We start from the raw sequence: 22,155 nt of genomic DNA on the forward strand, positions 1-22,155 counted from the left end.
CCCTTAATGAACAAGCGTAAAAGAGAGAGGAGAGAATACATGATGAGAAGAGAAAGAGAGATAAAGGATACAGAGATGGAAGAGAAGAAAAATACCATAAAAGAGAAGATTGAATCAAATTCTAAGATTCCTCATGGACTGAAGAAAGAAGCAGCGAGCCTGTTGAATGAGATTATTTATGATGGAAAAGCGGAGGAAGAGTATAGATTTCCTAAGGCGATGGTAACAACATCTAGGAATCCAAGCTCACAACTTTTGTATTTTTCAAAGAATCTGTCATTGGTTCTAAATGCAGAGCATTTTCTGAGAGGGCAGAAATGTGAATCTGAGATAAGCGATGAGGCTCATAATCATGGATACACATGCGTCATAATTGCGCATGAAAATAGAGGCCGTCCTGTGAGTTTGGCGGTTTCGTATTTTCCATATGGATTTACAATGCGATTTACGATTGTGGATTATTTTCTGACACAAAGGTCGTTTTCTCTAGGGCCCAAGGCATACTTTGTATGTGACAACATGGAGGGCCCTGTTGGGAAAAAAGTAAAGGAGAAGATTTCGTTGCTGTTTCCTAAGTGTGAAGATGCAAAGAGAGTGGTAAGTTTAGTCAACAGGAATGAGAATATTGCATTCAGACACTACATAATAGAGAAAGGATTAAAGATATCTCTGAACAAGAGCTTTGGAATGGATTTAAAAATATACGAAATACGGAAGGGAACATTTGAGCAGGAAGGAGAGATTGAATGGGTTTACAAGCCATTTATGAACTCAAGAAGAACCAAAGAAGAAATTGGGTGTTCTATGGAGGAATTATATTAAACTCGGTGATCAATAAAGAATGTTTTGTTTGTTGTCAAAACATATCCCCATATGAGCGATGGATTCATTCTTAGACAGATGCTTATGATTCCTCCGATTACCAGATGCATGATACTTGCAATAGGAGCATTGAACCTGCTGGTTTGCCTGGAGGTGATTTCACCATACAGCTTGTACTACTCTCCATTGTTTCTAAAGAAGCTTGAGGTATGGAGGGTGATCACGACATTTATGTATTTTGGAAGACCAACACTTGATGTGTTTATGCACATAATCTTTCTGTATCGCTACTCTTACATGCTTGAGAGTGGATGTAGAGGAATATCTGAATATTTCTGGTTGATAGTTGTGATATCTGGGGTGTTGTTTGTTATTTCAAACATTTACAGCATTCCTATACTTGGAGCGTCCTTTTCAGCAACGATAACATATATCTGGACGAAGAGGAACCCGCGAGCAATGGTACAGATATTTGGATTTATTTCATTTCCAGCATTCTATCTGCCGTTTATTCTGCCTGGATTTACATTAATATCCAGAAAGTTTGTTTCAATTGATGATGTCCTTGGAATATTTGTTGGGCACCTGTTTTATTATTTTAAGGATGTGTATCCTAGATGGGGCAGGGATGCACTCAGGACGCCGTGCTTTATAAAGAAACTTTTTGACGAGCATCCGAAGCAGTGCTGTAAATCCAAGAAGGGGATTACTATCAAGGAAGGACGAATGCGAGCAGAAAAAATGAAAAATAGCACGAGTGAACAGAAAAGTGAATCTACAAGTAATTCAGATAATATAAAGAGTGTGAGTGATCACATGGATAATCTAAAAAGTACATGTGAACAGGAAAGTGATATAAATAGTGCAAATGAACTAGAAAGTAAACCCATATGCAATGTAGATGATATAAACAGTAGAAGTGAACAGACGAATGGCATAAATACAAATCATATAAATAGTACATGTAAACAGGAAAGTGAATATACGAGTGATATAAATAGTACATGCGAACAGGAAAGTAATCATATAAATGCATGTGATATACCAACAGAACAGATTAAGAAAGATAACACAGTGTTAGATGAAATACCTGAGACTATAAACACAGAACCGGTAATTGTACAAAAAGCTCAGAATGAAGAGGTTGAATCTATAAATTCGATACCATTAATAAAAGCTGTAGATAATGAAAATGATGCATTAGTAGCATCTTCAGAAGCTTTTTTAAGCATGGACTCAATCGAAAGTAAACCTGTTTCAGACGAGCCATCACATTCCAAGGAAGATTATGAGGATGACTGGGATGATACGTGGGGAATGGAGAGTAATGATGAAAATAGTGATTAGCAATATCTAGTGAGTATTTTGTGGAAAGTCCAAGCAATACCTGTATCGCTCAAATGGATAAATAAAACGGTATGCGTTAGCTGTATATTAGATATAAAGTGTTTAATGTATCAAGTTCAGTAGAAACACTGTGAAAGCAAGATCTTGTTAATTCAGATACTAATTGGATTTTGTATTTTTCACATTTGCTTCTTTTAAATTTCAATTACTAGTACATCTTTCTTGATATGCAACTCATCGGAATGTGTATTACAGGCCCACCAGCCGATCGTATGATTGCAGAATCTCCATTTATAGCTATGAGTATTCCAGTGACGCCTTTTCTTTCACCATCGAGTACGCAGATAAGGTCGTTTTTCTGAGGTTGAACGAACGAGACGTCTTCACTCGCAAATCTTCCATCCTTGGTAATAAATAAATCGTTTTGATAGTCCTCAATAAGAACCTCTTTTCCAAGAACATTAATCAATGTGCCCTTATATGGCTTATCATCTTCATTAAGCCATTCAATTCCTACATCATCTGCACTTACATTTGGAGTCTTATATCCTGGTGTTCTATACCCTGGTGTTTTATACCCTGGTGTTGCAAATGTAGCTGGCTCGCTATACTTTGATGACCTTGCAGATGCTTGGTAATCCAAAACGATTACATGGCATCTTTCCACATTTACAAACTTCATGTTGGAATTTAGTTGCACTCTGCACATATTTCTATCTATGTCCTTAACCAATCCCACATGTCCTTTGTACTCTCCAACCTGCACCTGCACCTCTTTATTAATAAGAGGATCCTTCTTAACTCTTTTTCTTTCTGTTATTCCTGTCCTTCCAATAGATTTGGGCCCTTTTGCCACTGCCATCTTCAAGTCATCGATGCTTGCATTGACTTCGTCAGTAAAGTCATGCATAGCAACTACGCATTGTTTATCATCTATCTTTACAACAATTCCATTTTCGCCTTTATATGACACAGCTTCTCCAACTTCAAAATGCTTGCAAACACCAGAGCTCTCCATTTCAAATCTTCCATTCTCTCCTTCAATAGTTGCAATACTACCATTGATGCTCTTGATGATGCCTTTCATGCCAAGCAGCTCTCCTCGACAAACCCTAACTCTATCACCTACAGAAACAGTACAAGGAACTAAGAACATTTCAAGCTCTTCAAGTGTTGGCTCTGCTCCAAAATCAATCGTGCTCCTCAACACATCTTTTTCCAAAAACCCATCTAAGTATGTGTCTCTTTTATAAATGTAGTATCCGTTAGACTTGATAACTTCTTGACTTTTAAAATTCTCAGGTTTAAAAAGCTTTCTCTCTCCTTCAATCCTAGGAAATACCCGAATCCTTACCATATCACCATCCACACCAACTATTTTCACCAAATCACCCTTATATCTGCCTTTGGTTATCCTACCCCATTCTCCATATGCCTCAGGTTCACAGTATGTCACTGCTTCAATCATCTCCTTCTGAGGGACAACAGATATCTTCGTGCGACTAACTCCTCGAATCGATCCCAATGCATCAATCACATGCTGCTTTTGGAAAGCCTCAATGTAAATGTATCCCTTCAGTCCTTCCTTATATACTATACCAAACACATTCTTTGGATCGTTCTCCACAATCTTCATCATCACCTCTTTCTCTGAGCCTCGTTTCACTCGCACAATAAACATCCTAGGAGACGTGCTTCTTGGCACCAGGCTCGTCTGTCTTATTCCATGTTCCACAGTCTCTTCCTCTTCGCTGTCTTCTTCGTCAGGAACATCTGCATACTTCTCTTCCAGCTCCTTCGCAATATTCTTCCAATTCCTTGTGGGGATTGCCACATCCTGTATGTCATCTATATTCTCACTGCTTTGTTCAGAGTCGTCTTCAGACGCTTCTACACTCACATATTTACTCAAAGGCCTTTTTGCCATTTGTGGGGCTATTCTCTGGAATTGATTAACACATAGCGATACTGCCCCATGGATGCCAATCTGAATGCTCTGAGTAGAGCAGTGGAGGAAAGAAGAATCAATGATGCGATTATAATAGTAAAGGAAATACCTCAGTCAAGTGCAGATGCTGCCGCAAAGCTGCTCGAGAAGTTCTATGAACATGAGGTTTCAGTTGCAAATGCGGTTCTTGACATGCTTGCATATGCAAAGGTTTACAAGTCAAAGGTCCAACCTCCGTTGAAGGGATGTTTCAAATTTACTGTCTCTGGGATGAATAACTGAGGCATATTGCAGACCAATGCATGAATGAAATAGCAAATATTGCATTATACTGCTTGCAAATAAGTGATAGTAAAGCATTAAGATCTGACTAAACGATTTATATGTATTGTACAATGATATTTGCTAAGAAAAGAGATCCCTAGTCATGAAGATACTTATACAAATTCCTAAAATCATGCACAAGGAAACTGAAGCTTTGGCAGAGGAGCTTATGTGTATATTTCCAAGTGAATGTAGCAGTGCTGCTGATGAATCAGATGATTCTAATGATATTGATTTAAGAATACGGATAGTTCAAGACATCAAGCCACAGTGGATACTGTTAAAGAATGCACGAATGGAGCTAGTGTTCAAGATCATCCATTACAAGTCAAGAACATATATGGGAGTGTGTAAGCCGATTTCTAAAACTGATCCGCCACAGCTAGTGGTAAACAACTTCACAACCGATGTTGGAATGAAGGTTGCGGAGTTTCTTATGGAAATGTTTCCATTTGCGCAGGAATCGAGACAAGTCGCAAATTTTACAGTGGAAGGCGACTTTCTGTACTTTAGGCTGTACAAGTACTGTTTTGGAGAGAAAGGCCCGATACTGGAAAATGTAGGGCCTCACTTGACATTGAGATTGTGGAAGCTAGTGGAGTATGGAGAAGGACAAAAAAAGGTGATGAATTTCAAAAAGTTTATCAAAAATGCATGCGTATTGTAAGAATGCGCATAAATGCTTATGATCTCAATAAACCAGATACAATCATAAAACCTATTCTACTCGAAGTGACTTTTCAATTTGGTCTCGCATTTCATGCAAACCACTTGATTCGTTTACTTGGTTGTTAAAGAGCCTGTCCATTTCTGCCTCTTCCTCTTTAAGTGCGTTTATTTTGGCCTCGTACTTTTCATTAAGAATTTTTATCATTTCCTTACGCAGCTTAAGATATCTTGCTTCTTTCATTGCACCACAGCTATTTTCTAAGTCGAATACTTTTGCTCTGTAGCTATTGTAAAATGTGTGATTTGTTCGTGTGACCAACTCGTCTAGATTAGTGTAAATAAGCAGTCTTTGGAGCCTCTTGAAGTCGTTACAGTCTTCTGAATCTATGTTAATGAACCCCCATGGATACTTTCTTCCTCGGATGATGTCTCCGTCTTGCTCATACAGGGTTTCACTGGCAATCACTGCGAATGGCATGTTTTCAATTATATCCATGAGCTCAGTGGCCAGGTCTCCATCATTCTCACTTACGTATGGAACAAACAAATGAATGTTGGCTTCGAATAGAAGCTGCTTTACGTTTTGCTTGACCTGCATGAGCTCCTGGGACGTGTACATGTCTGCCTTTGGTATTACAGGTACAAGGTTGCATTTTTGTGAGAGAGCATGCATGTTGTTTATTTCATGTACTGATAGTGAGTCTGATGGAAGTACGTACAGGCATGCATGTATTCTGTTGTCCTTGAATGTCTTATACGGGCCTTGTTCGTTTTCAAAGTACTCCTTGTTCATTGCATCAATGTATTCAATAACAGGTGATATGTCAAGCTCGTGGTACGTGACTATAGATACGTCGAGCGAGATGTTGTTTTCTATGATTTCATTTTTTGTGATTGTTATTGTGTTTGGCCTGTTTTTATCAACCAAAGGAGCAGCAAATATGGAGTTGATCAGCGTGGAGGTTCCCAACGCACGCCTCCCGGCAACTAGGATGTTCAGCTCAAATCCATTGGCGATTGATCGTTCTCTTACCTGATCAGGTACAGAAGAAAAGCCTATGCTTGCAGATGAATTGATTGTTCCAAGGTTCCTCACAATTGTTGGCACCGCTTTCATTGTTTATTTGTTGTGGCATGTATTTATGAGTAAGTAATAAGTAGCTAAATCAACAGTATATGCGAATTTATTTATGAAAGATGCATGATGTTGATTGATATGCGCATTGTGAGCATTATGATTTCAATTGAAACAGTAATGCTGCATTGAATAGCTTATGAATGAGATGCACATACAGAAAGAGTGAGATAAAAGTTTGTTTATGTGCGCCCTCAAATGGGACTTGAAGAGATACATGAGCTTCAGAGACAGAGGAAATGGATGCAGTTCTGCAGGCTGATTATGGATTCAGTTGATAAAATTTCTACTGAAATGCTTTTAGGTGTTTTTCTTGAAAGTGTAAACCTGATCCATCCAAGAACATTGTGTGAGGTTTTTCTGGTGCTGGCTGCAAAGCTACCACCAAGAGATGGAGTAGATTTATTGAACAAAGGACAAGAGACAATATCAAGCTGTGTTTTGTATTCTGAAGATTTTGAGGCAGAAAAGGCAATGATGGAGATGAAGAAGTGTCTGCTTCTGATTGGAATGAATGAGTTCAAGGGCATAGAAACAAGATTGTTTGAGTGGAGAAGAATGAAGATGACAAAGGACATGCAAGCGATGTACAATTTTGTTGGATTTAAGCTGTATCAGGGAATTGGTAATATTGAGGCGTCTTTTTCTCATTTGCTTAAATATGTAAAGCTAACAAATGCGAGTGGCCTGACGGATACACTTGTGGAGTACGGGATGCTAAGTAAGGATTTTTTTAACTTCACTGCAATAACATCGTTGCCATGCTTTAGCAATATCAAAAGTAATGATCTGAGGGAAATGTTTGTGCTATTTAGAGAAGGCAATATTGATGAGCTTGAAATGATGAATAAGAAACTTGTGGAAAAGTTTGGGACGAACTCTGAGCTGGTAAAAGAAAAGATGTATATGATAGCATTGACGAATCTTTGCTTTGCAGAGAGAGAAAAGAAGATACCTATAAGAAAGATTGAAGAGGTGCTGAAGATACCCAGGAAGGTAGCGATTTACATAATTATGAAATCTCTTGGGCTGAAGCTGATTTGCGGATGGATTAATGGAGAGGAAGATGCTCTTTATTTTGATAGTCTAGCGCCAAGGACATTACAGCCCAAGGAAATAATGGAGATCCAAGGGAAGTTGGGAAGATGGAGAAGAAGGATCCATGAGGTTATTTCAATGCTGAAGTAATTAAATGTCATGTTCGTTTTTTTCCAGGAACTCCATGTTTTTGCTTATACCACCCACTATTATTTTTGTTCTGTCACTTGTTGCCTTCAGAGTGTTTGCCATCCCAAAGATGTTGACTCTATGATCTGGAATGCTCGTGTCTTTTGACTTGATGATTATGAACTCATCAGAGCCAATGATATAGTGTTGATCATCATAGTGCTGCAGACAAAGAGTATTTACTTGGATTACTGTATCCAGAGGTTGCTTGCACTCAAATACTGCTTTGCTATTTGATATGAATAGTGAGTCTCCACAGAAGCACATATCTGATACATTTGAGCTTATAATTGCAAGAGAGGACCTGAGGTTTCTTTTATCCCAGACATTTATGCATCCGTCCATTGAACAGCTGTAAATACTGTTGTGTCTATATATAATGCGGTTGATTGGAAGTGAGTGTCCTTTCATGATAGAAGCGCAAGTCTTGGTTCTTATATCCCAAGCTCTGACGGTGCAATCCGCAGATCCACTGAAAAGCATGTCTTCATAAGTATCCAAGCACAATACAGATGACATATGCCCGTAATATTCTTTTATGAACTCTCTATCAACAAGGTCATAGCATCTTATCAATCCATCATTAGAAGCACAGAAAATATAAGGATGTGTTTGACTGAATTTTACATCTTCACATACGGACTTTTGTGAGATAGAAGCGAGTAGTTGCTTAGTTTTTATATCAACTAGTTTTATAGATCTATCCATTGAAGAGGAGGCAACGAATGCATCGTAAGGATCTATGTCTATTGACTTTATCCAGCCTTGGTGGATTTTCATCACTGTGGTGAGCTTGTAATCCATATTGAGGAATAAAAATAATCTTGTATTGAGGATTGTGTATTTTATGCATTTGAAGTTGGTTTAATAGAGCATGGTCGAGTGATGCCGGCTGTTTGGCATTTGCCTACGGTATATGAGCTTTTTTAATTGATGTTGCTGATGTGGGTTGATTTGGAGCTGATAGAATGAAATAACCAATTGTTCCTGTGCATGTGTGAAACCTGATTGCCGGATGTATTTGTTTTGGTTAAAATACAACCCACAAAACCTTGCAATGGGAGAGATTGGGTCTGACAGGTCGGCAATTAAAAGGATAAAGAAGGAGTATGCGCTGCTTGAAGGAGAGAAGAACGAGAAGGACAGGAAGGATTCCACTTTGAGGTATATTAAGATTGTTCCATTCATATCTGGGGATTTGTTTACGTGGGAGGCGTACTTGACTGCACCGGAAGACAGTGTGTACAAAGGTGGAGTTTTTAAGCTGCTCATATCGTTTTCAAGCGAGTATCCTTTCAAACCACCGAAGATAACGTTTCAGACACCCATATATCACCCGAACATTAACTCATCGGGTATGATTTGTATAGACATTCTTGGGAAGGAATGGTCGCCTGCGCTTACGTTGAATAGCGTTCTTTTGTCTCTTCTTACGCTTCTTGATGATCCTAATGCAGACGATCCTTTGAGACCTGAAGTTGCAGATATATACAAGACAAACAAGGAGGAATATAGACTAAGATGCCAGGAGTCTGCTCGGAAGACTGTGGAGAACAAGAAATAAATAGTTTTGATTGATTATGGATCATTACGCTTGGTTAATGCAGTTTATGCATTGCGAAGAAGATCCCCAATGGTAGGGTTTAGTGATGGAAGCATTATGTCGTTGAGACTGGAGAATTTCCAAACGTTCAAGAAGACAGTACTGACGTTCTGTGCGTCTTTCAATTTTATAGTTGGAGCGAATGGATCTGGAAAGAGTAGCATAGCGAATGCGATAGTGCTTCTGTTTGGAGGGACGCCTAGATGCATAGGCAGGGGAAAGACGATTGGTGAGTATGTAAGGTATGGAGAAGAAGCAGGAAAGATTGAGGCATGTGTGCATTATGAAGGAAAGGAGCTGTTGCTTGGTAGATATATAAGAAAAGATGGACAAAGCAAGTATTTTGTTGATGGAGTTGCATGCAAGAAGACGGAGTATGAAGATGTTATACGAAGACTGAGAGGGAATGTTGGAAACTTGTGTCAGTTCTTGCCTCAGGAGAAAGTTGCAGAGTTTACAAGACTATCATGTGAGGAGCTACTAATTGAGGTACTTGAAGCTGTTGAAGAAGAGGAAGCATTGAGAATGATCAAGGAACTTGGAGAGCTTGAATGTGAAAAGAAGAAGGTGATTGAGGATCTTGAAGTAGAGTGCAAAAGGAAAGAATGTGTAGATAGAATGGTAAAGTCTTTGGGAAGTGATGTTAGAAAGATGAAAGAGAAGGAGGAGAAGGAAAATAGAATAAAGATGATGCGTGAGAAAAAGGACTGGATGATTTATGCAAAGTATCTTGAGCGATATTTGGAGAGTAAGCGTGTTTTAAGCATATTGAAGAGACAGATGGAAGAGAAAGCATCTGATGCCTCAAAGATTGTGAATGAGATAGAAGAGCTGAAGTGTGAGGAGTCACAGAGTAGAATTGATTTACTAATTCATATGCTTTATGAAGATGATGAAGTGCTATCGAAGCTAATTATTGATTTGAAACGAATTCAGCATGACTTTGAAATGCTAGAAGTAGATAAAGAGTGTCTAAAAAATAAGGAAGATAGAAGAGAAGCAGAGATATCAAATGCAAAACAAGAAATAGAGGAGCTTGAGGAAGAGATGTGCAAGATTAAGGTACCTACATGCCCAAAAGAAATTAATACAAGCATAGTTTATGATCTTGAGGAAAAGGCATCTAATTTGATGAGGAAGAGAGGAAAGATACAACATGAGTCAGGGGAACTAAAGCGCAGCATTGATGATCTGAATGGCAAGAAAAGAGGATATGAGCAAATGGAAGAGATGAGGATGCAAATTCTTAAGAAGTATCATATTGATACGTATAGAGCAGTTTGCTGGCTCAGGGAAAACAGACATAAATTCAAGGGAGAGATAATAGAGCCGCCATTTCTTCATCTACGAATCAAAGACGCGGATTACACAATAGAGGTAGAGAACTTCCTAGGGTTTCAATCTTTGTCGCCTTTTATATGTAAACAGCCAGAAGATTTTGAAAGGTTTGTGGAGATCATGAAAGATGAGAAGAAATGGAAGATTAATGTAATTGAAGCCATTCGTAGCGACGAGAGATCTGGTGATGCGATTGTAAATAAGGATGTGTTAATGAAGCTAGGGTTTGATGGTGTTTTGAGTGATTTTCTGGAGTGTAGGGACGAGGTTTTGGATTATTTGAATGTTGTTGGCCATTTTGATCAGATTCCGGTGTGTAAGAAATGCATTGATGAAACGGTTGTGTTTAAAACGACGAATGTGAGGAGGATGGCGGCAGGAGGAAGATACATAGAAGTTAAGCGAAGCAGATATGGCGAGGATTATGTGATAATCGACAATCCTTTGAAAGCCAGGAATTTATTTTCGGCAGGACTATCTTTTCAAGAGCTGAAGGAAGTAGAGAACGAGCTTGAATCAAAGAATGCAAAAAGAAGACAAAACGAGGAAGAACTGAAGAGTGTTCTTAAAGAGCATGAAATGGTGGATAAGCAACTACAGGATGCTTATGAAGAGAAAAGGCGTTATGATGCATTGCATATGGAGGTAAAAAAGAAGGAAACACAAATTAAGGTATTGAATGGAACTATTGAGAGGAAGAAACAGGAAATGAAGACACTTGAAACAAGAAGTGACTTAATTAAAGAGAGCCATAGAATAGACGTATTAGCAGAAGAATTGGATGAAAAGCAAGAATATAAGTGTGAAGAGATCAAGAAGCATTTATATAACGAGAAGTACTTTGAGATGTTTTGTGAAGCACAGAGAGTATCTATAGATGTAGTGAGGATAAGAAAGAAGAGAACGACTCTGTTAGAATGTAAGCAGGCAATTGATAAAGCATTGATGGATATTGAAATCGAAGCACTTGATAAGAAGAAAGAATGCCGTGAGACTAAGAAGCTAATTGAGGAGAAGAAGAGTATTCTTAGTGGAATTAACAAGACGGAAGAGTATGAATTAAGACTTGCAGAGCTTCCTAATAGCATACAGGAGCTTGACGAGGAGATATCAAAAGAAATGGTACGATTGAAGTTTTATAATGCCGATGAAAAGGCAATCAATGAGCTTGAGACAAGTATATGTGATTTAGAGCAAATAAACCGCAAAATTCAGGATAACCGGGACAATTTGAAATCTATTGAAGAAAACGTATCAAAGATCAAAGAGCAAGCAATTTATAAAATTGATAAATTGACGCATGACATAGGAAAACTGTTTACAGATCTATTTAAGATGACTGGAGGAGATGGAAAGATCAAGTTCGTTTCTGATGACTTGGATGTTTGCAAATGGAAGCTGAACATTATGGTTAAATTTAATTCAGAACAGAACCTAGAAGTCTTAAGCTCACATAGACAAAGCGGAGGAGAACGTTCTGTATCGATTATTTTGTTTCTATTGGCAATGCAAGACCATATCGCATCACCTTTTCGCCTGGTTGATGAAATAAATCAGGGCATGGATGCTGATAACGAGAAATTGATTCATGACATTCTTGTTACACTTAGTGAGCAGCAGAAAATCGGCCAGTTTTTTATGATAACGCCAAAGATAGTTCCAGGCCTTACATATTGTGAGAACATGAAAGTTATCGTTCTATATTCATTCAATGGACGAGTTGATCAAGCTGATTTTATAAAGTATAAGTTAAAGATGCTTGCATAGCTGTGATGATACTTGAAATGCATGTTATGCTTCTTGAGTATGTTTGTGTTATCCTAATAAATTATGTTATGTGTTATGATGAACCTATAGTATCTTTATTCATATGCTTCTTGAGTATGTTATGATGAGATTATATTATTTTTATTCTATGCTAATAAATTATGTTATGATGAGATTATGTTGATTTCTTGTTCATATGCTTCTTGAGTATGTTGTTGATTTCATCTACCATGCCTTTGTATTCTTCTTCTCCATTTCCCATACCAACCATTCTCAAAGCACATCCATCAAATATAAATGATTGATCCTCGACCTGTAACATTACTGAAGGTCGTTTCTTTGTATTTCTGGATGTGGTGTGTGATTTGTCTTTTATGTTTTTCTTGACAATTATTGAGTCTCCTACGTAATTCTTTTGCAATGCCTGTATTAACAAGAGCAGAGGCAATTTTCTAACATCTGCAGGAATTTCACCAAACACCTCTTTGAGTTTACTAGCCATTTTAGAAAGTATGGTTTTCTTTATAGCAATGAGCTCTGTAACCATGCCTTTATTGCTGCTATTTGTACTTCTACCGGCCATTGAGGGATTACGTGTTTACAGTAATATGCCATTAGCAAGAGCCTGAGTGTATGATATTTGTTTTTCAGTACCCTCAAAACTCAAGAAATGGATAAGGCATCTATTGAGGCATATATAAGGATAAAACCTGGAGGAAGGGAGTTGAGATACACGAAAAGCTCTGTGGCTGTTAACAGGGAAGGTGGAGACACAGTTGAATACGAGTTTGATGGGGTAATAGGACCTGAGGCTACACAGCTGCAAGTATTTGAGATGTTCAGGTCTGTTGTTCCTAGGCTTATGGAGGGATATAACCAAACAATATTTTGCTATGGCAGTACTGGCTCAGGAAAGACACACACAATGGTTGGCAGTGAGGAGTCTCGTGGATTGATGTTTAATCTAGCACAGGAGATTCTGGAGCACGGAGAATTTTTTGCTTCTTACATGGAAATATACAATGAAAAGATATACGACTTGTTAGAGCCAAAAGAATTAGCATTGAGGGAGTTTAATAAACTCATAGTTGTGCCTAATCTTTTTTTGAAAAGAATTGAAAGCATGAGTGAGTTTGAGAGTGTTCTAAAGCAAGGGATAAAAAACAGAACAACTGCAGAAACAAAGTTGAACAAGAGCAGCAGTAGGAGCCATGGAATACTAAGGATATGTGTTGGAGACAGTAAACTGAATCTCATTGATCTTGCAGGATCTGAAAATAATAGAAAGACAGGTAATGAAGGAATCAGGCTTACTGAATCGAATAACATTAATAGAAGTCTTTTTGTTCTTGGAAATGTAGTGAATGCCATTTTGAAAAAAGAAAACAGAGTGCCTTATAGAGATAGTAAGCTTACAAGACTATTACAGGATTCTCTTGGAGGACGAAGTCTATGCTACATCATCGCAAATGTGATTAACGATCGACTGAATATAGGCGATTCAATTAGCACATTAAGCTTTGCATCGAAGTCAAGGAAAATTGTTAACAATGAAATTATTTGCAATCGATCACATGAAGATAGTTTTGCAGGTATAGTGGACGAAGAGAAGTGTTTAAGAATGCCACTATCTGTAAAGACAAATACAAGATTTAACATGAGCAGAGCTGAAGGTTACAAGAAGAATGGAGGAATACAAAACGAATACAATTATTTTCGCTCAAAAGCGTGCATACAATTTGATATTGAAAATGATAAGGTTTTGCTTTCTTTGGACAAGCAACATCAATATGGCACTAGAACAATAGCTGGGGACAAAATTAGCAATACAGATAAGCGTCCTAGCAAAAGAATAAATGGTAATGACAGCGGATCATTGATTTTGAAATCTATTGTTGATAAACCAGAGATTTTATTGTCACCAAGGACAAAAGAAAAGAGCTACAAGGCATTTTTGAAAAGAGCAAGTGGTTTTGAATCTGCACATAAGTATAGGCTGGCCTTGGAGGACTACAGAACAATACAAAAATTTTGCGACAATGAGTTTGTTAGGCAAAAAATAGAGAGCATTGGCACATTGTTTAAGAAGCCCAAGAGAAATATAGAATTAACGAAAGAAGATGTATTAGCGATCCTTAACAAAGGAAATTTCTTTGATATAAAGAAGTTGCCGAAAGTCGGAGACAAACGAGCACAGGTTATTGTTGATTTTGTCAATGAAGGAAATCTCTTTGAGACAGTTGCTGATCTAAAGCTTTTGTTTAGTACAAAGGTTGTTGATTCTATTCTACTTTCCATATCAAAAAGGTGATTCCATGGAGAGTTTGCTAGCAACGCATGCTTTTGCAAGTGAATAACAAATAGTGTTGATGCATTATAGTCAAGGCTACTATGAAAATGTATGTTTAAGTTATTCTACTTCTGCAGTGTTCCCTTTGTATTTGGAATCAGCAAAACACCATCATGGGAAATTCTCTGGCCAGCACTTTCACTTTTCAAGTTGCTAATGTGTTCGTTATCATTTGCTCTATCACTGATGAAATCAAAATCCTCAAGAGAAGGAAATTCATCAGGTATTCTATTTGAGAACAGCGGAGATCCGGTGTTTATGCACTGCGGCTGTAGACTGTTTACAGAAGCAGCCTTTGGGCTTTCGTTGACTGCATTGTTGAATAAATCGTTACAAAACAATCCTTCTAGCCTATGTGAGCCGTAATCAAGTTTCTGGCTATTTGAAGAAAACAGCTTGTCCTTGATACTGAAGTCGCTGTATGCATATTGATTCATGAATCCGTTTCTTTGGATATCTTCGAATTGCTTATCATAAACACTGGAAGGGTTTTTTGGATTAATTGAAAGATTTGGTGCCTTGTATATTTGTGGTTCAAAAGCAAGGTCTGATGATTCGTTTTTGCTGTATCCTATATTCATCGGCATGACTCTACTTTCCATGTTTCTTAAATACGCAGAGTCTGTGTCTACCCCAACTCTTTTACTGTTTTGCCTTGTGTGGCTTCCAAATCCATTTACTCCGTGAGGAAGCATGCTATTCCGTTTGAGATTATTGATGTATTTGTTGTATGTAAATAAATTTGTCTCTCTCCTGAGGTCTCGTTCAAGAGCATCGCAGAACAATGCATCGTGTGGAACGCTATACCAATAAAACACCTTTTGTTTCTTCTGAGTCCGAATACATCCGTTTTTGTAAAGGAATTCAAGGAACTCACTCCTTGGCCCTTCGAGTGTGGCATCAATCCCTGGCTTCAGATTCCTCAAATCAGAGAATACGCCCTCCTCAAACTTCTTGAGACTGGCTAGACATCGTCCAGCATTCTGGAATCTCCATACAAGTATCTTGACTATGTCTGTTCCAGTGACAAAAAAGTGCATGTTCCACAATACACAGTGTATGTAGTCTCCATTTTTCAACTGAAATTTCTTGATTCTCTCTCCATCACGAAACTCTTTTGGAGCATTTGCCAGAAAATCAAACAGTTCTTTATCGCTCTGGGTATTCATCTTTATTTATTTATGTACTTGCTTTGTTTTTATATTCTACCCGCAAAACAAACGATTATTTGCTGTGTTTCATATCATGTATTTTGTATTTGCTGCTTTCTTTACATTTACAATGCTTTACATATTCATGGTTTTCAGTTATAATGTACAAAATGATATAATCAGCACATGCACTTTAAGACGTCAATCCTGTATGTAACCTTTTATGGAAATTGGTATATGTGAAGCCTAGTTGAGTATATTTGCACTCCTTTCACCTTATCTGTCTGCTGACCAATGAAAGTTCTGCAAATGAGGGGTGAAAATTAATATATTGAAAATTGCAAACAGGAATATATGATCTGGTATATGTTGTTTTTGTTAATCTCAATAAACAATGTGAAAGCGAAAGAAATACTCCAAAATACGATCATGAGTAATCCAATTAATTCCGAAAGTTCTGAGTTTGCATTATTATCTGGTACTGATCCTGACAATGAATTGAAGCAGTTAGTTCCGCTATGTAGAGAATTGAAGAGCCATTGTGATAGCATTGGCAACAGCGATTCAAATTACAAATGGAAAGAAACAGAAGATGTTAAAGATGAAGATATACTTAGAGCAATGAGTTTAGAAGATGCTATTAAATATCTTACATATCTAGTGCAGTTGGCTGCCTCACCTCAGCTTAACGTAATGGATGTTATAGAAAAATGTAGGTTATTATCAAATGAAATACATCTTAAGGTTAAAGAACAGTGCAATGATTTAAACGAGTTGGAAAGTAATGATTTAAAAGAGTTGGCAAACAAGGCAGCACAGCTAATTGATAAAATGGAAGCACTTAAGTTCGCCAAATCTGTTTAGTTAATGCATATAATCTTCAGATGAGTTGTGCATATTGTGAATAAATATACTGTTTATTATAACACATTATTTTCTTTTAGCAATAAAACAGATTAATAGCTGTGCAATTTATTGAAGGCTAAATAACGCAAATAAGCAGGTGTTCATTAAATGAACTGATTATGCTCTATAACTAAGGTTTTCAAGATTTCTGTCAATTCATTGTGCATTAAGTAGCAATCTCCTTCAGAAATGCATCCCATGAGTTTTCCATTGCTGTCAATAATGACATGAAGTAAGCCAAGAGATGCCTTTTCCTCAATAATTGTTGGATCCTTTACAAAAACACAATTTTCAAACAAGGCAACTGTTGTTGGCAATGCAATTTCGATCGTTGACTTCTCACATTGCTTGAGATCTTCTATAACAGGAACACAAATATTTCTTAGTATGCTATTCAGTCCAATAAAAAAAAGATCGTAAATGTTTCCATCGTTCCTTATTACCCTTAACTCTATTCTTATTCCAAGTTTGTATGATGAGAAGAAATTCTCAATCTGCGTGCTGATGATGCTTGGGATTTCAATTCCAAAAGATTCTACTCGAGATTCAGATAATCCAGATGCTTTTGTGCATGGACTAATTCCCAATGAAAGTAGTGTTTCCATCGTTTCTTTGAATTGGATAGCAACCTCAATTTCTGTAAATCCACGCTTGAGCCTAATACTTCCGTCACTTTGTGATATTTCAGATGGTATCATCTCAATAGTTCGGTATTCATTCCTGCCTCTGCCATCGATTCTAGTGCCCGTTGAAATCACTGTCCTAGTAAATGCTAGTTCATCATTGCTGATCAGCTCCATGGGCTTTGAGAATATATACAAACAAATAAGATGAATTTTAAGGATGTTTATTGATGTGCAGTTCACTTACTTTTGCTGCGTAGTCTGGACTCGGGCTTATCGAAGGCTTTTTTCTCTCTTGTTTTTATTGCCTGGTTATCATTCTTCTTTGCTTTACAGAACATTTTTGGAAGCGACTTGGCGATTGCAATTACTATCACAACCACAAGAAGAGCTATAGAGAATGTGTGGAGATGCTTTATGAATTCAAACATCTTTGATGATATACCAAGTTCCATGCTTCTCCTTTGTTATAAATTCATTTTGTACATGGCATGAATTTTACAAATTCTGATTGGCCGTGTTCAACATATCTTTACCATCCATATACGTTTATTTATCATTTACTTGCCCTGAAAATGAAGCAATTCAACGAGATTGCTATAGAATGCATATCATTATTCAAGAAAAACTTGTTATTTGAATATCAATCCAATAAACAACTTGTGGATGCATTCCAAGTAATTGAGAGGTCTATTGTAGAAAGTAAAGCACACATGCGTAACAATAGCATGATAAAACCTGTATTAAGGATAGGAAAGGCCATGAACAACTTAATGAAAATCTCTGATGCTTGTATCCTGAGTATTTTTGATATTTGCAATCCCTTCAGGTATAATATTATTAAACTTCCCAATAGCCAGACAGACTTTCAGAAAAAGATGGATCAGATATTTAAGATTCCACAATATTATGGAGGACTTCAACAACACAAGTATAGAATAAGTAAATACAACACCGGTGAACGTTCTAGTCAGAAATTGCCGAGTGTTTACGCCGCAAGTATTACAAAATCATTAATGAATCTTATTTCAAGGTCAAAATCTTTCATAAAGCAAACTTTTGGTATAGATCAGAACATTTTTGAAATCGAAGAATACATAATACCAAAAGTATTCACCTCTATACTATCCAAAAGTCTTTTATCTGAACTTTGTACGGAAAACGGGTGTATTGATCTAGAAAATATCGTAAATGAAATAACCAAAAACCATCCAGAACTCACTTCAATAAAAGCCACTGATATTAGAAGAACAGAGACCACGCAGGTGTCTTCACAATCATTCAGGTCGCAATTTGAAATTGAATTCGAGACAATAAATAAACCAAACAAAGAATTAAGAAAACACATTTTCGTTGCTCAAGCAAATTTTATCCCAAAAGATGAGGCCACACGCTTCAAATGGATCTTTTCAGGGCTTGTATGGGCCAAGTTGAATTAGAAACACATTAAAATGATACAAACTTAGACAACAATTTTATTCGCTGTAGCTATATATAACCCTTGGAAACTTGCTTGCTTTGCATTTTTCCCTTCTAGTCATTCTCTTAGTTTGTTTTTTCGTCAAAAGTTGTCGTTTGGCTTTATTGAGCCTTGGTCGAAGTTGCTTTGGAAGTTTGTTAATAGGTGTTCCCTTATACTTCTCAACAACTTCTGTTAGAATTTTCTCCGTTCTAACAGTCAAGACTCGAGCCAAGTTCTTCTTGGTTATTCTGATGCTATCATCACTAATTTCTTCAACAACTTTCTTCTGTCTAAGAAGTGCCAACTTTTGTTTTATCTCTGCAACCATCTCCTCAAGACTTGAGACACTCAACTGCCTCAGATTCTCAACTTCAAGCTTCATTGGGGTTCACAAGTAAGAAAAAATTTCAATTCTTAGGCATGGCATTTATATATCACGCATAACATACAGCGGCACACCAAAAACCACGTACTAGTTAAAACACACTACTAATAGCATTCCATTTCTGGCACAACTCCACTCACTTCTGAAGTGCATTTCCCTATAGAAAGGATATCTTCTCCTCTCAAAAGCAAAATAGGCTCTTCACGATTATTAACTGATGTCAAAGAAACAACAATGCTTATATGCTCATCAAATCCTTGTAGTATGCCTGAATGAACCTCTCCATCTTTCATTCTAACCTCCACCATTTCTTTCAAAAAAATCTTCAAGATGTAAAGTGGATCGAGCATCAACAATAAGAGGGATACATACAACTATTAAATTCATATACCAACCTTTCGTTTTGTATTCCCAATCGATATCTCTTCTGATGAACGTTCTCAACGTTAATTCTTTATAGCGCCACACACATCATCTTCAAGTGGAGTATGCTTTACTTCATACACATTAAAAACGAGCATACTAAAGGTAAGACCGCAAAATATAAAGTAAAAACTCTATGCTTTGTTGTTTCCATACATTTTATAAAGTAAGGTTATATCCAATGAGGTATCCATTTTATATATGGATTCATACATTCACATATTAAAGTTGCATAATAATCTATTTGCACATATAATTTTCTAAAATATATACACATTTTCATCTAATTTTGCATGAAGGAAAATTAAAAAATAAGTATAATACTTAAGCACCTTAAATAAAACAAATTCATTAAAACTCAAATAAAATTTATTGCCAATCTCTAACTCAATCAATTACCTTCAAGCATACCATCTTCTCTTTGTATAAGCATAAAGGAATATTTCCTAAATCCCACTTCTGATCATGTTCGCTCGTTTCGTAAATTTTCATCTTCAAAGTTCGTTATATTCATCACATTCTATTCAGTTTTCATTTTTATACTGCTCGTGTGCAGTAATATTGCATCATTAACTAATTTATTGTATTAGTTGTTAACTTTCATATGATATCGTTTCATTCAAACCTGGATTAATAGTATAGTCAACTGGCATGATTTTAATGCCTAAGCTCACAGTGATGTATAATCCTGCCCATAAGGTCGCCACTACAGCTGTAGCTCCCTTAAACAATCTTCCAAATTTGGATGGAGGAGGCTCGAATCTTTTAATTAAATCATCAATATGCATCTGGCATTCATGAGAAAAAAAATAGATCAGACTTATTAAAATAAGATTCTACTTCTTCGTATCTTCCCATAAAGTCATCACTACCAAATAACCTGTAATCTTTCATATCAACTATATATTGTACCAATTTTGCTTTAAACACAGCATTTACCTTTGCATCATCATATTTCCCACTCGATAATTCAGCTTCTCCTCCTAAGCTTTCTATTATTTTACTCGCTACATACATGAATTTTTTAGATCCTAATAATGCATTTTCAAAATTATCAATTTCTATACGGGTATTATTAAGTCCTTGTATAATTTCAGGCTCCGTATATAATAAACTCTCAGAACATGCTAATTCCCAAAAACACCGATCAATTTCTTCATTATTCTCATCAGCTTTTTTTTTTAATTTCACTAAATAAATCCATCACTGCTCGTTTTACTACAGCATCAACTCCTTTAACCTTCCATTCATCATACTTAATTCTTTCACTATCATCTTTACCAAATATATCAATATGCCCAATTGCCAAAATAATAGCCGAAGTATCTAGTCTCGGCTCTATCTCATCGATTTTTCTTAATTTTGAATAAAGTCTGTTGCCTTCTATTAAAAAGTTTTTCAATGCTTGTGCTTCAACAGATCACGAATTATCAAAACCTGTCATATAAAATTGATAATTTTTTATTATTCCTGCCGCTATTCCATATTTTTTTGCGCGTCTATAAGTTTGGCAAGATCTGTAGTCCTCTCCTTTATTATTCTTTTGAGTTTAATCCTCCTTCATATTCTTGTGCTGATTCATGCCTACATAATATCCTTATATCAGATCCTTTATAAGTGTATAAGACCATACTTTCATCCTTGGCATTATATATAATATCTATAGCCTCATCGGAAGGTAGATAAGAAAAATATGTTCTGAAACGAGTTAAAATTTCTAACCAGAAAGCTGCTTGAGTATCTCTAAATAACCTGTGATCCTTCATCTTAACTATATATTTACACACCAGATTATCTATCAATTTATCCCTTTTTTCATCAAGTAGTTTCCCTTCTTTATCAAGGAATTTATCTGCTCCTCCTAACTTTTCTATCTCTTTCTTCATTACATACATGATCTTTTTATATTTCAGTACATGCACCAATACATTATCCAATTCATCATCTTTCTTTTTATTATCTTCCCCTCCTTAAATAATTCCCTCACTATTTTTTTAATCTTATCATGAGCCTTTTCTTTAACGTTAAAGTTATCAAATTCTTTACATTTATCAGTATTTAAATCTTCTTTGCCAAATATATCAGTATAGCCAATGGCCAAAGCAATCGCAGATATATCTTTCCTTGATTTATTTTCTTGGGTTGAGTTCAAATTATAAAAATTTTTAAGTTCTTGTAAAGTTGTTTCCAATTCAAGATTTTTGTGACACATTTCAAATTCTAATATACCTATTGTTTTTACTGCAGATCCATATTTGCTTGACATTATGAGCCTACGTTCATATAGAGATTTATTAGCTTTTTTGCCTAGAATTTCTTTTAGAATATCTTCTCCATGCAGTTTTTTGTCTTCAAATTGATTCCTTTCCCTTTCACCTGGTATAACCTTACATTCTATTGTTACATTATGAGCAGGGTTTCCATAACAAGCCGTGTAATCACCCGAGCATTCATTCAAACATTTTCGGATATGTTTTCGTGCTTTTCGTCCTAAAATTGTATCTAATGGCTTAATTTATCCAAGGGCACAACAACCAATAAAATTACACACTTTAACTACTCATTATTCGTTTATTATTACATTATCATCAGATATTCTTCATATCTACATTACTTTTCATACCTTAATTATTACAAATTTCATAAACATAACAATTTACTTTCCTATGATTATC

The 22,155-nt window shown here is 36.4% G+C and overlaps 17 protein-coding genes across 17 annotated transcripts; 9 read left to right on the forward strand and 8 right to left on the reverse strand.

The window, feature by feature from the left end:
- Nucleotides 1–6: 6 nt before the first annotated feature.
- M896_121790 (brix domain-containing protein) lies at nucleotides 7–822 on the forward strand (the record flags this gene model as incomplete). Its single annotated transcript, XM_014707512.1, has 1 exon — nucleotides 7–822. The coding sequence occupies one exon, from the start codon at nucleotides 7–9 to the stop codon at nucleotides 820–822; it is 816 nt and encodes a 271-aa protein (XP_014562998.1).
- Nucleotides 823–873: 51 nt separating this feature from the next.
- On the forward strand, nucleotides 874–2,169 carry M896_121800 (uncharacterized protein; the record flags this gene model as incomplete). The annotated part of the gene is made up of 1 exon (XM_014707513.1): nucleotides 874–2,169. The coding sequence occupies one exon, from the start codon at nucleotides 874–876 to the stop codon at nucleotides 2,167–2,169; it is 1,296 nt and encodes a 431-aa protein (XP_014562999.1).
- Nucleotides 2,170–2,377: 208 nt separating this feature from the next.
- M896_121810 (SPT5-like transcription initiation protein) lies at nucleotides 2,378–4,096 on the reverse strand (the record flags this gene model as incomplete). The annotated part of the gene is made up of 1 exon (XM_014707514.1): nucleotides 2,378–4,096. One exon carries the CDS (start codon nucleotides 4,094–4,096, stop codon nucleotides 2,378–2,380), a length of 1,719 nt encoding a protein of 572 aa, XP_014563000.1.
- Nucleotides 4,097–4,544: 448 nt separating this feature from the next.
- Nucleotides 4,545–5,108, forward strand: M896_121820 (brix domain-containing protein; the record flags this gene model as incomplete). The annotated part of the gene is made up of 1 exon (XM_014707515.1): nucleotides 4,545–5,108. One exon carries the CDS (start codon nucleotides 4,545–4,547, stop codon nucleotides 5,106–5,108), a length of 564 nt encoding a protein of 187 aa, XP_014563001.1.
- Nucleotides 5,109–5,159: 51 nt separating this feature from the next.
- On the reverse strand, nucleotides 5,160–6,227 carry M896_121830 (septin-like protein; the record flags this gene model as incomplete). The annotated part of the gene is made up of 1 exon (XM_014707516.1): nucleotides 5,160–6,227. The coding sequence occupies one exon, from the start codon at nucleotides 6,225–6,227 to the stop codon at nucleotides 5,160–5,162; it is 1,068 nt and encodes a 355-aa protein (XP_014563002.1).
- A 216-nt stretch (nucleotides 6,228–6,443) lies between these two features.
- M896_121840 (uncharacterized protein) lies at nucleotides 6,444–7,433 on the forward strand (the record flags this gene model as incomplete). The annotated part of the gene is made up of 1 exon (XM_014707517.1): nucleotides 6,444–7,433. The coding sequence occupies one exon, from the start codon at nucleotides 6,444–6,446 to the stop codon at nucleotides 7,431–7,433; it is 990 nt and encodes a 329-aa protein (XP_014563003.1).
- M896_121850 (uncharacterized protein) lies at nucleotides 7,434–8,276 on the reverse strand (the record flags this gene model as incomplete). The annotated part of the gene is made up of 1 exon (XM_014707518.1): nucleotides 7,434–8,276. The coding sequence occupies one exon, from the start codon at nucleotides 8,274–8,276 to the stop codon at nucleotides 7,434–7,436; it is 843 nt and encodes a 280-aa protein (XP_014563004.1).
- Nucleotides 8,277–8,529: 253 nt separating this feature from the next.
- M896_121860 (putative ubiquitin-protein ligase) lies at nucleotides 8,530–9,036 on the forward strand (the record flags this gene model as incomplete). Its single annotated transcript, XM_014707519.1, has 1 exon — nucleotides 8,530–9,036. The coding sequence occupies one exon, from the start codon at nucleotides 8,530–8,532 to the stop codon at nucleotides 9,034–9,036; it is 507 nt and encodes a 168-aa protein (XP_014563005.1).
- A 69-nt stretch (nucleotides 9,037–9,105) lies between these two features.
- On the forward strand, nucleotides 9,106–12,180 carry M896_121870 (SMC N-terminal domain-containing protein; the record flags this gene model as incomplete). Its single annotated transcript, XM_014707520.1, has 1 exon — nucleotides 9,106–12,180. One exon carries the CDS (start codon nucleotides 9,106–9,108, stop codon nucleotides 12,178–12,180), a length of 3,075 nt encoding a protein of 1,024 aa, XP_014563006.1.
- A 175-nt stretch (nucleotides 12,181–12,355) lies between these two features.
- On the reverse strand, nucleotides 12,356–12,763 carry M896_121880 (uncharacterized protein; the record flags this gene model as incomplete). The annotated part of the gene is made up of 1 exon (XM_014707521.1): nucleotides 12,356–12,763. The coding sequence occupies one exon, from the start codon at nucleotides 12,761–12,763 to the stop codon at nucleotides 12,356–12,358; it is 408 nt and encodes a 135-aa protein (XP_014563007.1).
- An 87-nt stretch (nucleotides 12,764–12,850) lies between these two features.
- On the forward strand, nucleotides 12,851–14,491 carry M896_121890 (kinesin motor domain-containing protein; the record flags this gene model as incomplete). The annotated part of the gene is made up of 1 exon (XM_014707522.1): nucleotides 12,851–14,491. The coding sequence occupies one exon, from the start codon at nucleotides 12,851–12,853 to the stop codon at nucleotides 14,489–14,491; it is 1,641 nt and encodes a 546-aa protein (XP_014563008.1).
- A 104-nt stretch (nucleotides 14,492–14,595) lies between these two features.
- On the reverse strand, nucleotides 14,596–15,699 carry M896_121900 (STE-like transcription factor; the record flags this gene model as incomplete). Its single annotated transcript, XM_014707523.1, has 1 exon — nucleotides 14,596–15,699. The coding sequence occupies one exon, from the start codon at nucleotides 15,697–15,699 to the stop codon at nucleotides 14,596–14,598; it is 1,104 nt and encodes a 367-aa protein (XP_014563009.1).
- A 336-nt stretch (nucleotides 15,700–16,035) lies between these two features.
- On the forward strand, nucleotides 16,036–16,545 carry M896_121910 (uncharacterized protein; the record flags this gene model as incomplete). The annotated part of the gene is made up of 1 exon (XM_014707524.1): nucleotides 16,036–16,545. One exon carries the CDS (start codon nucleotides 16,036–16,038, stop codon nucleotides 16,543–16,545), a length of 510 nt encoding a protein of 169 aa, XP_014563010.1.
- Nucleotides 16,546–16,691: 146 nt separating this feature from the next.
- On the reverse strand, nucleotides 16,692–17,387 carry M896_121920 (uncharacterized protein; the record flags this gene model as incomplete). The annotated part of the gene is made up of 1 exon (XM_014707525.1): nucleotides 16,692–17,387. One exon carries the CDS (start codon nucleotides 17,385–17,387, stop codon nucleotides 16,692–16,694), a length of 696 nt encoding a protein of 231 aa, XP_014563011.1.
- Nucleotides 17,388–17,785: 398 nt separating this feature from the next.
- On the forward strand, nucleotides 17,786–18,649 carry M896_121930 (uncharacterized protein; the record flags this gene model as incomplete). The annotated part of the gene is made up of 1 exon (XM_014707526.1): nucleotides 17,786–18,649. The coding sequence occupies one exon, from the start codon at nucleotides 17,786–17,788 to the stop codon at nucleotides 18,647–18,649; it is 864 nt and encodes a 287-aa protein (XP_014563012.1).
- A 36-nt stretch (nucleotides 18,650–18,685) lies between these two features.
- M896_121940 (ribosomal protein L35) lies at nucleotides 18,686–19,054 on the reverse strand (the record flags this gene model as incomplete). The annotated part of the gene is made up of 1 exon (XM_014707527.1): nucleotides 18,686–19,054. The coding sequence occupies one exon, from the start codon at nucleotides 19,052–19,054 to the stop codon at nucleotides 18,686–18,688; it is 369 nt and encodes a 122-aa protein (XP_014563013.1).
- Nucleotides 19,055–19,161: 107 nt separating this feature from the next.
- On the reverse strand, nucleotides 19,162–19,407 carry M896_121950 (LSM domain-containing protein; the record flags this gene model as incomplete). Its single annotated transcript, XM_014707528.1, has 1 exon — nucleotides 19,162–19,407. The coding sequence occupies one exon, from the start codon at nucleotides 19,405–19,407 to the stop codon at nucleotides 19,162–19,164; it is 246 nt and encodes an 81-aa protein (XP_014563014.1).
- Nucleotides 19,408–22,155: the final 2,748 nt, after the last annotated feature.

The sequence above is a fragment of the Ordospora colligata genome (assembly GCF_000803265.1).
Source record: "Ordospora colligata OC4 chromosome Unknown contig_12, whole genome shotgun sequence".
Lineage (NCBI taxonomy): Eukaryota > Fungi > Microsporidia > Ordosporidae > Ordospora > Ordospora colligata.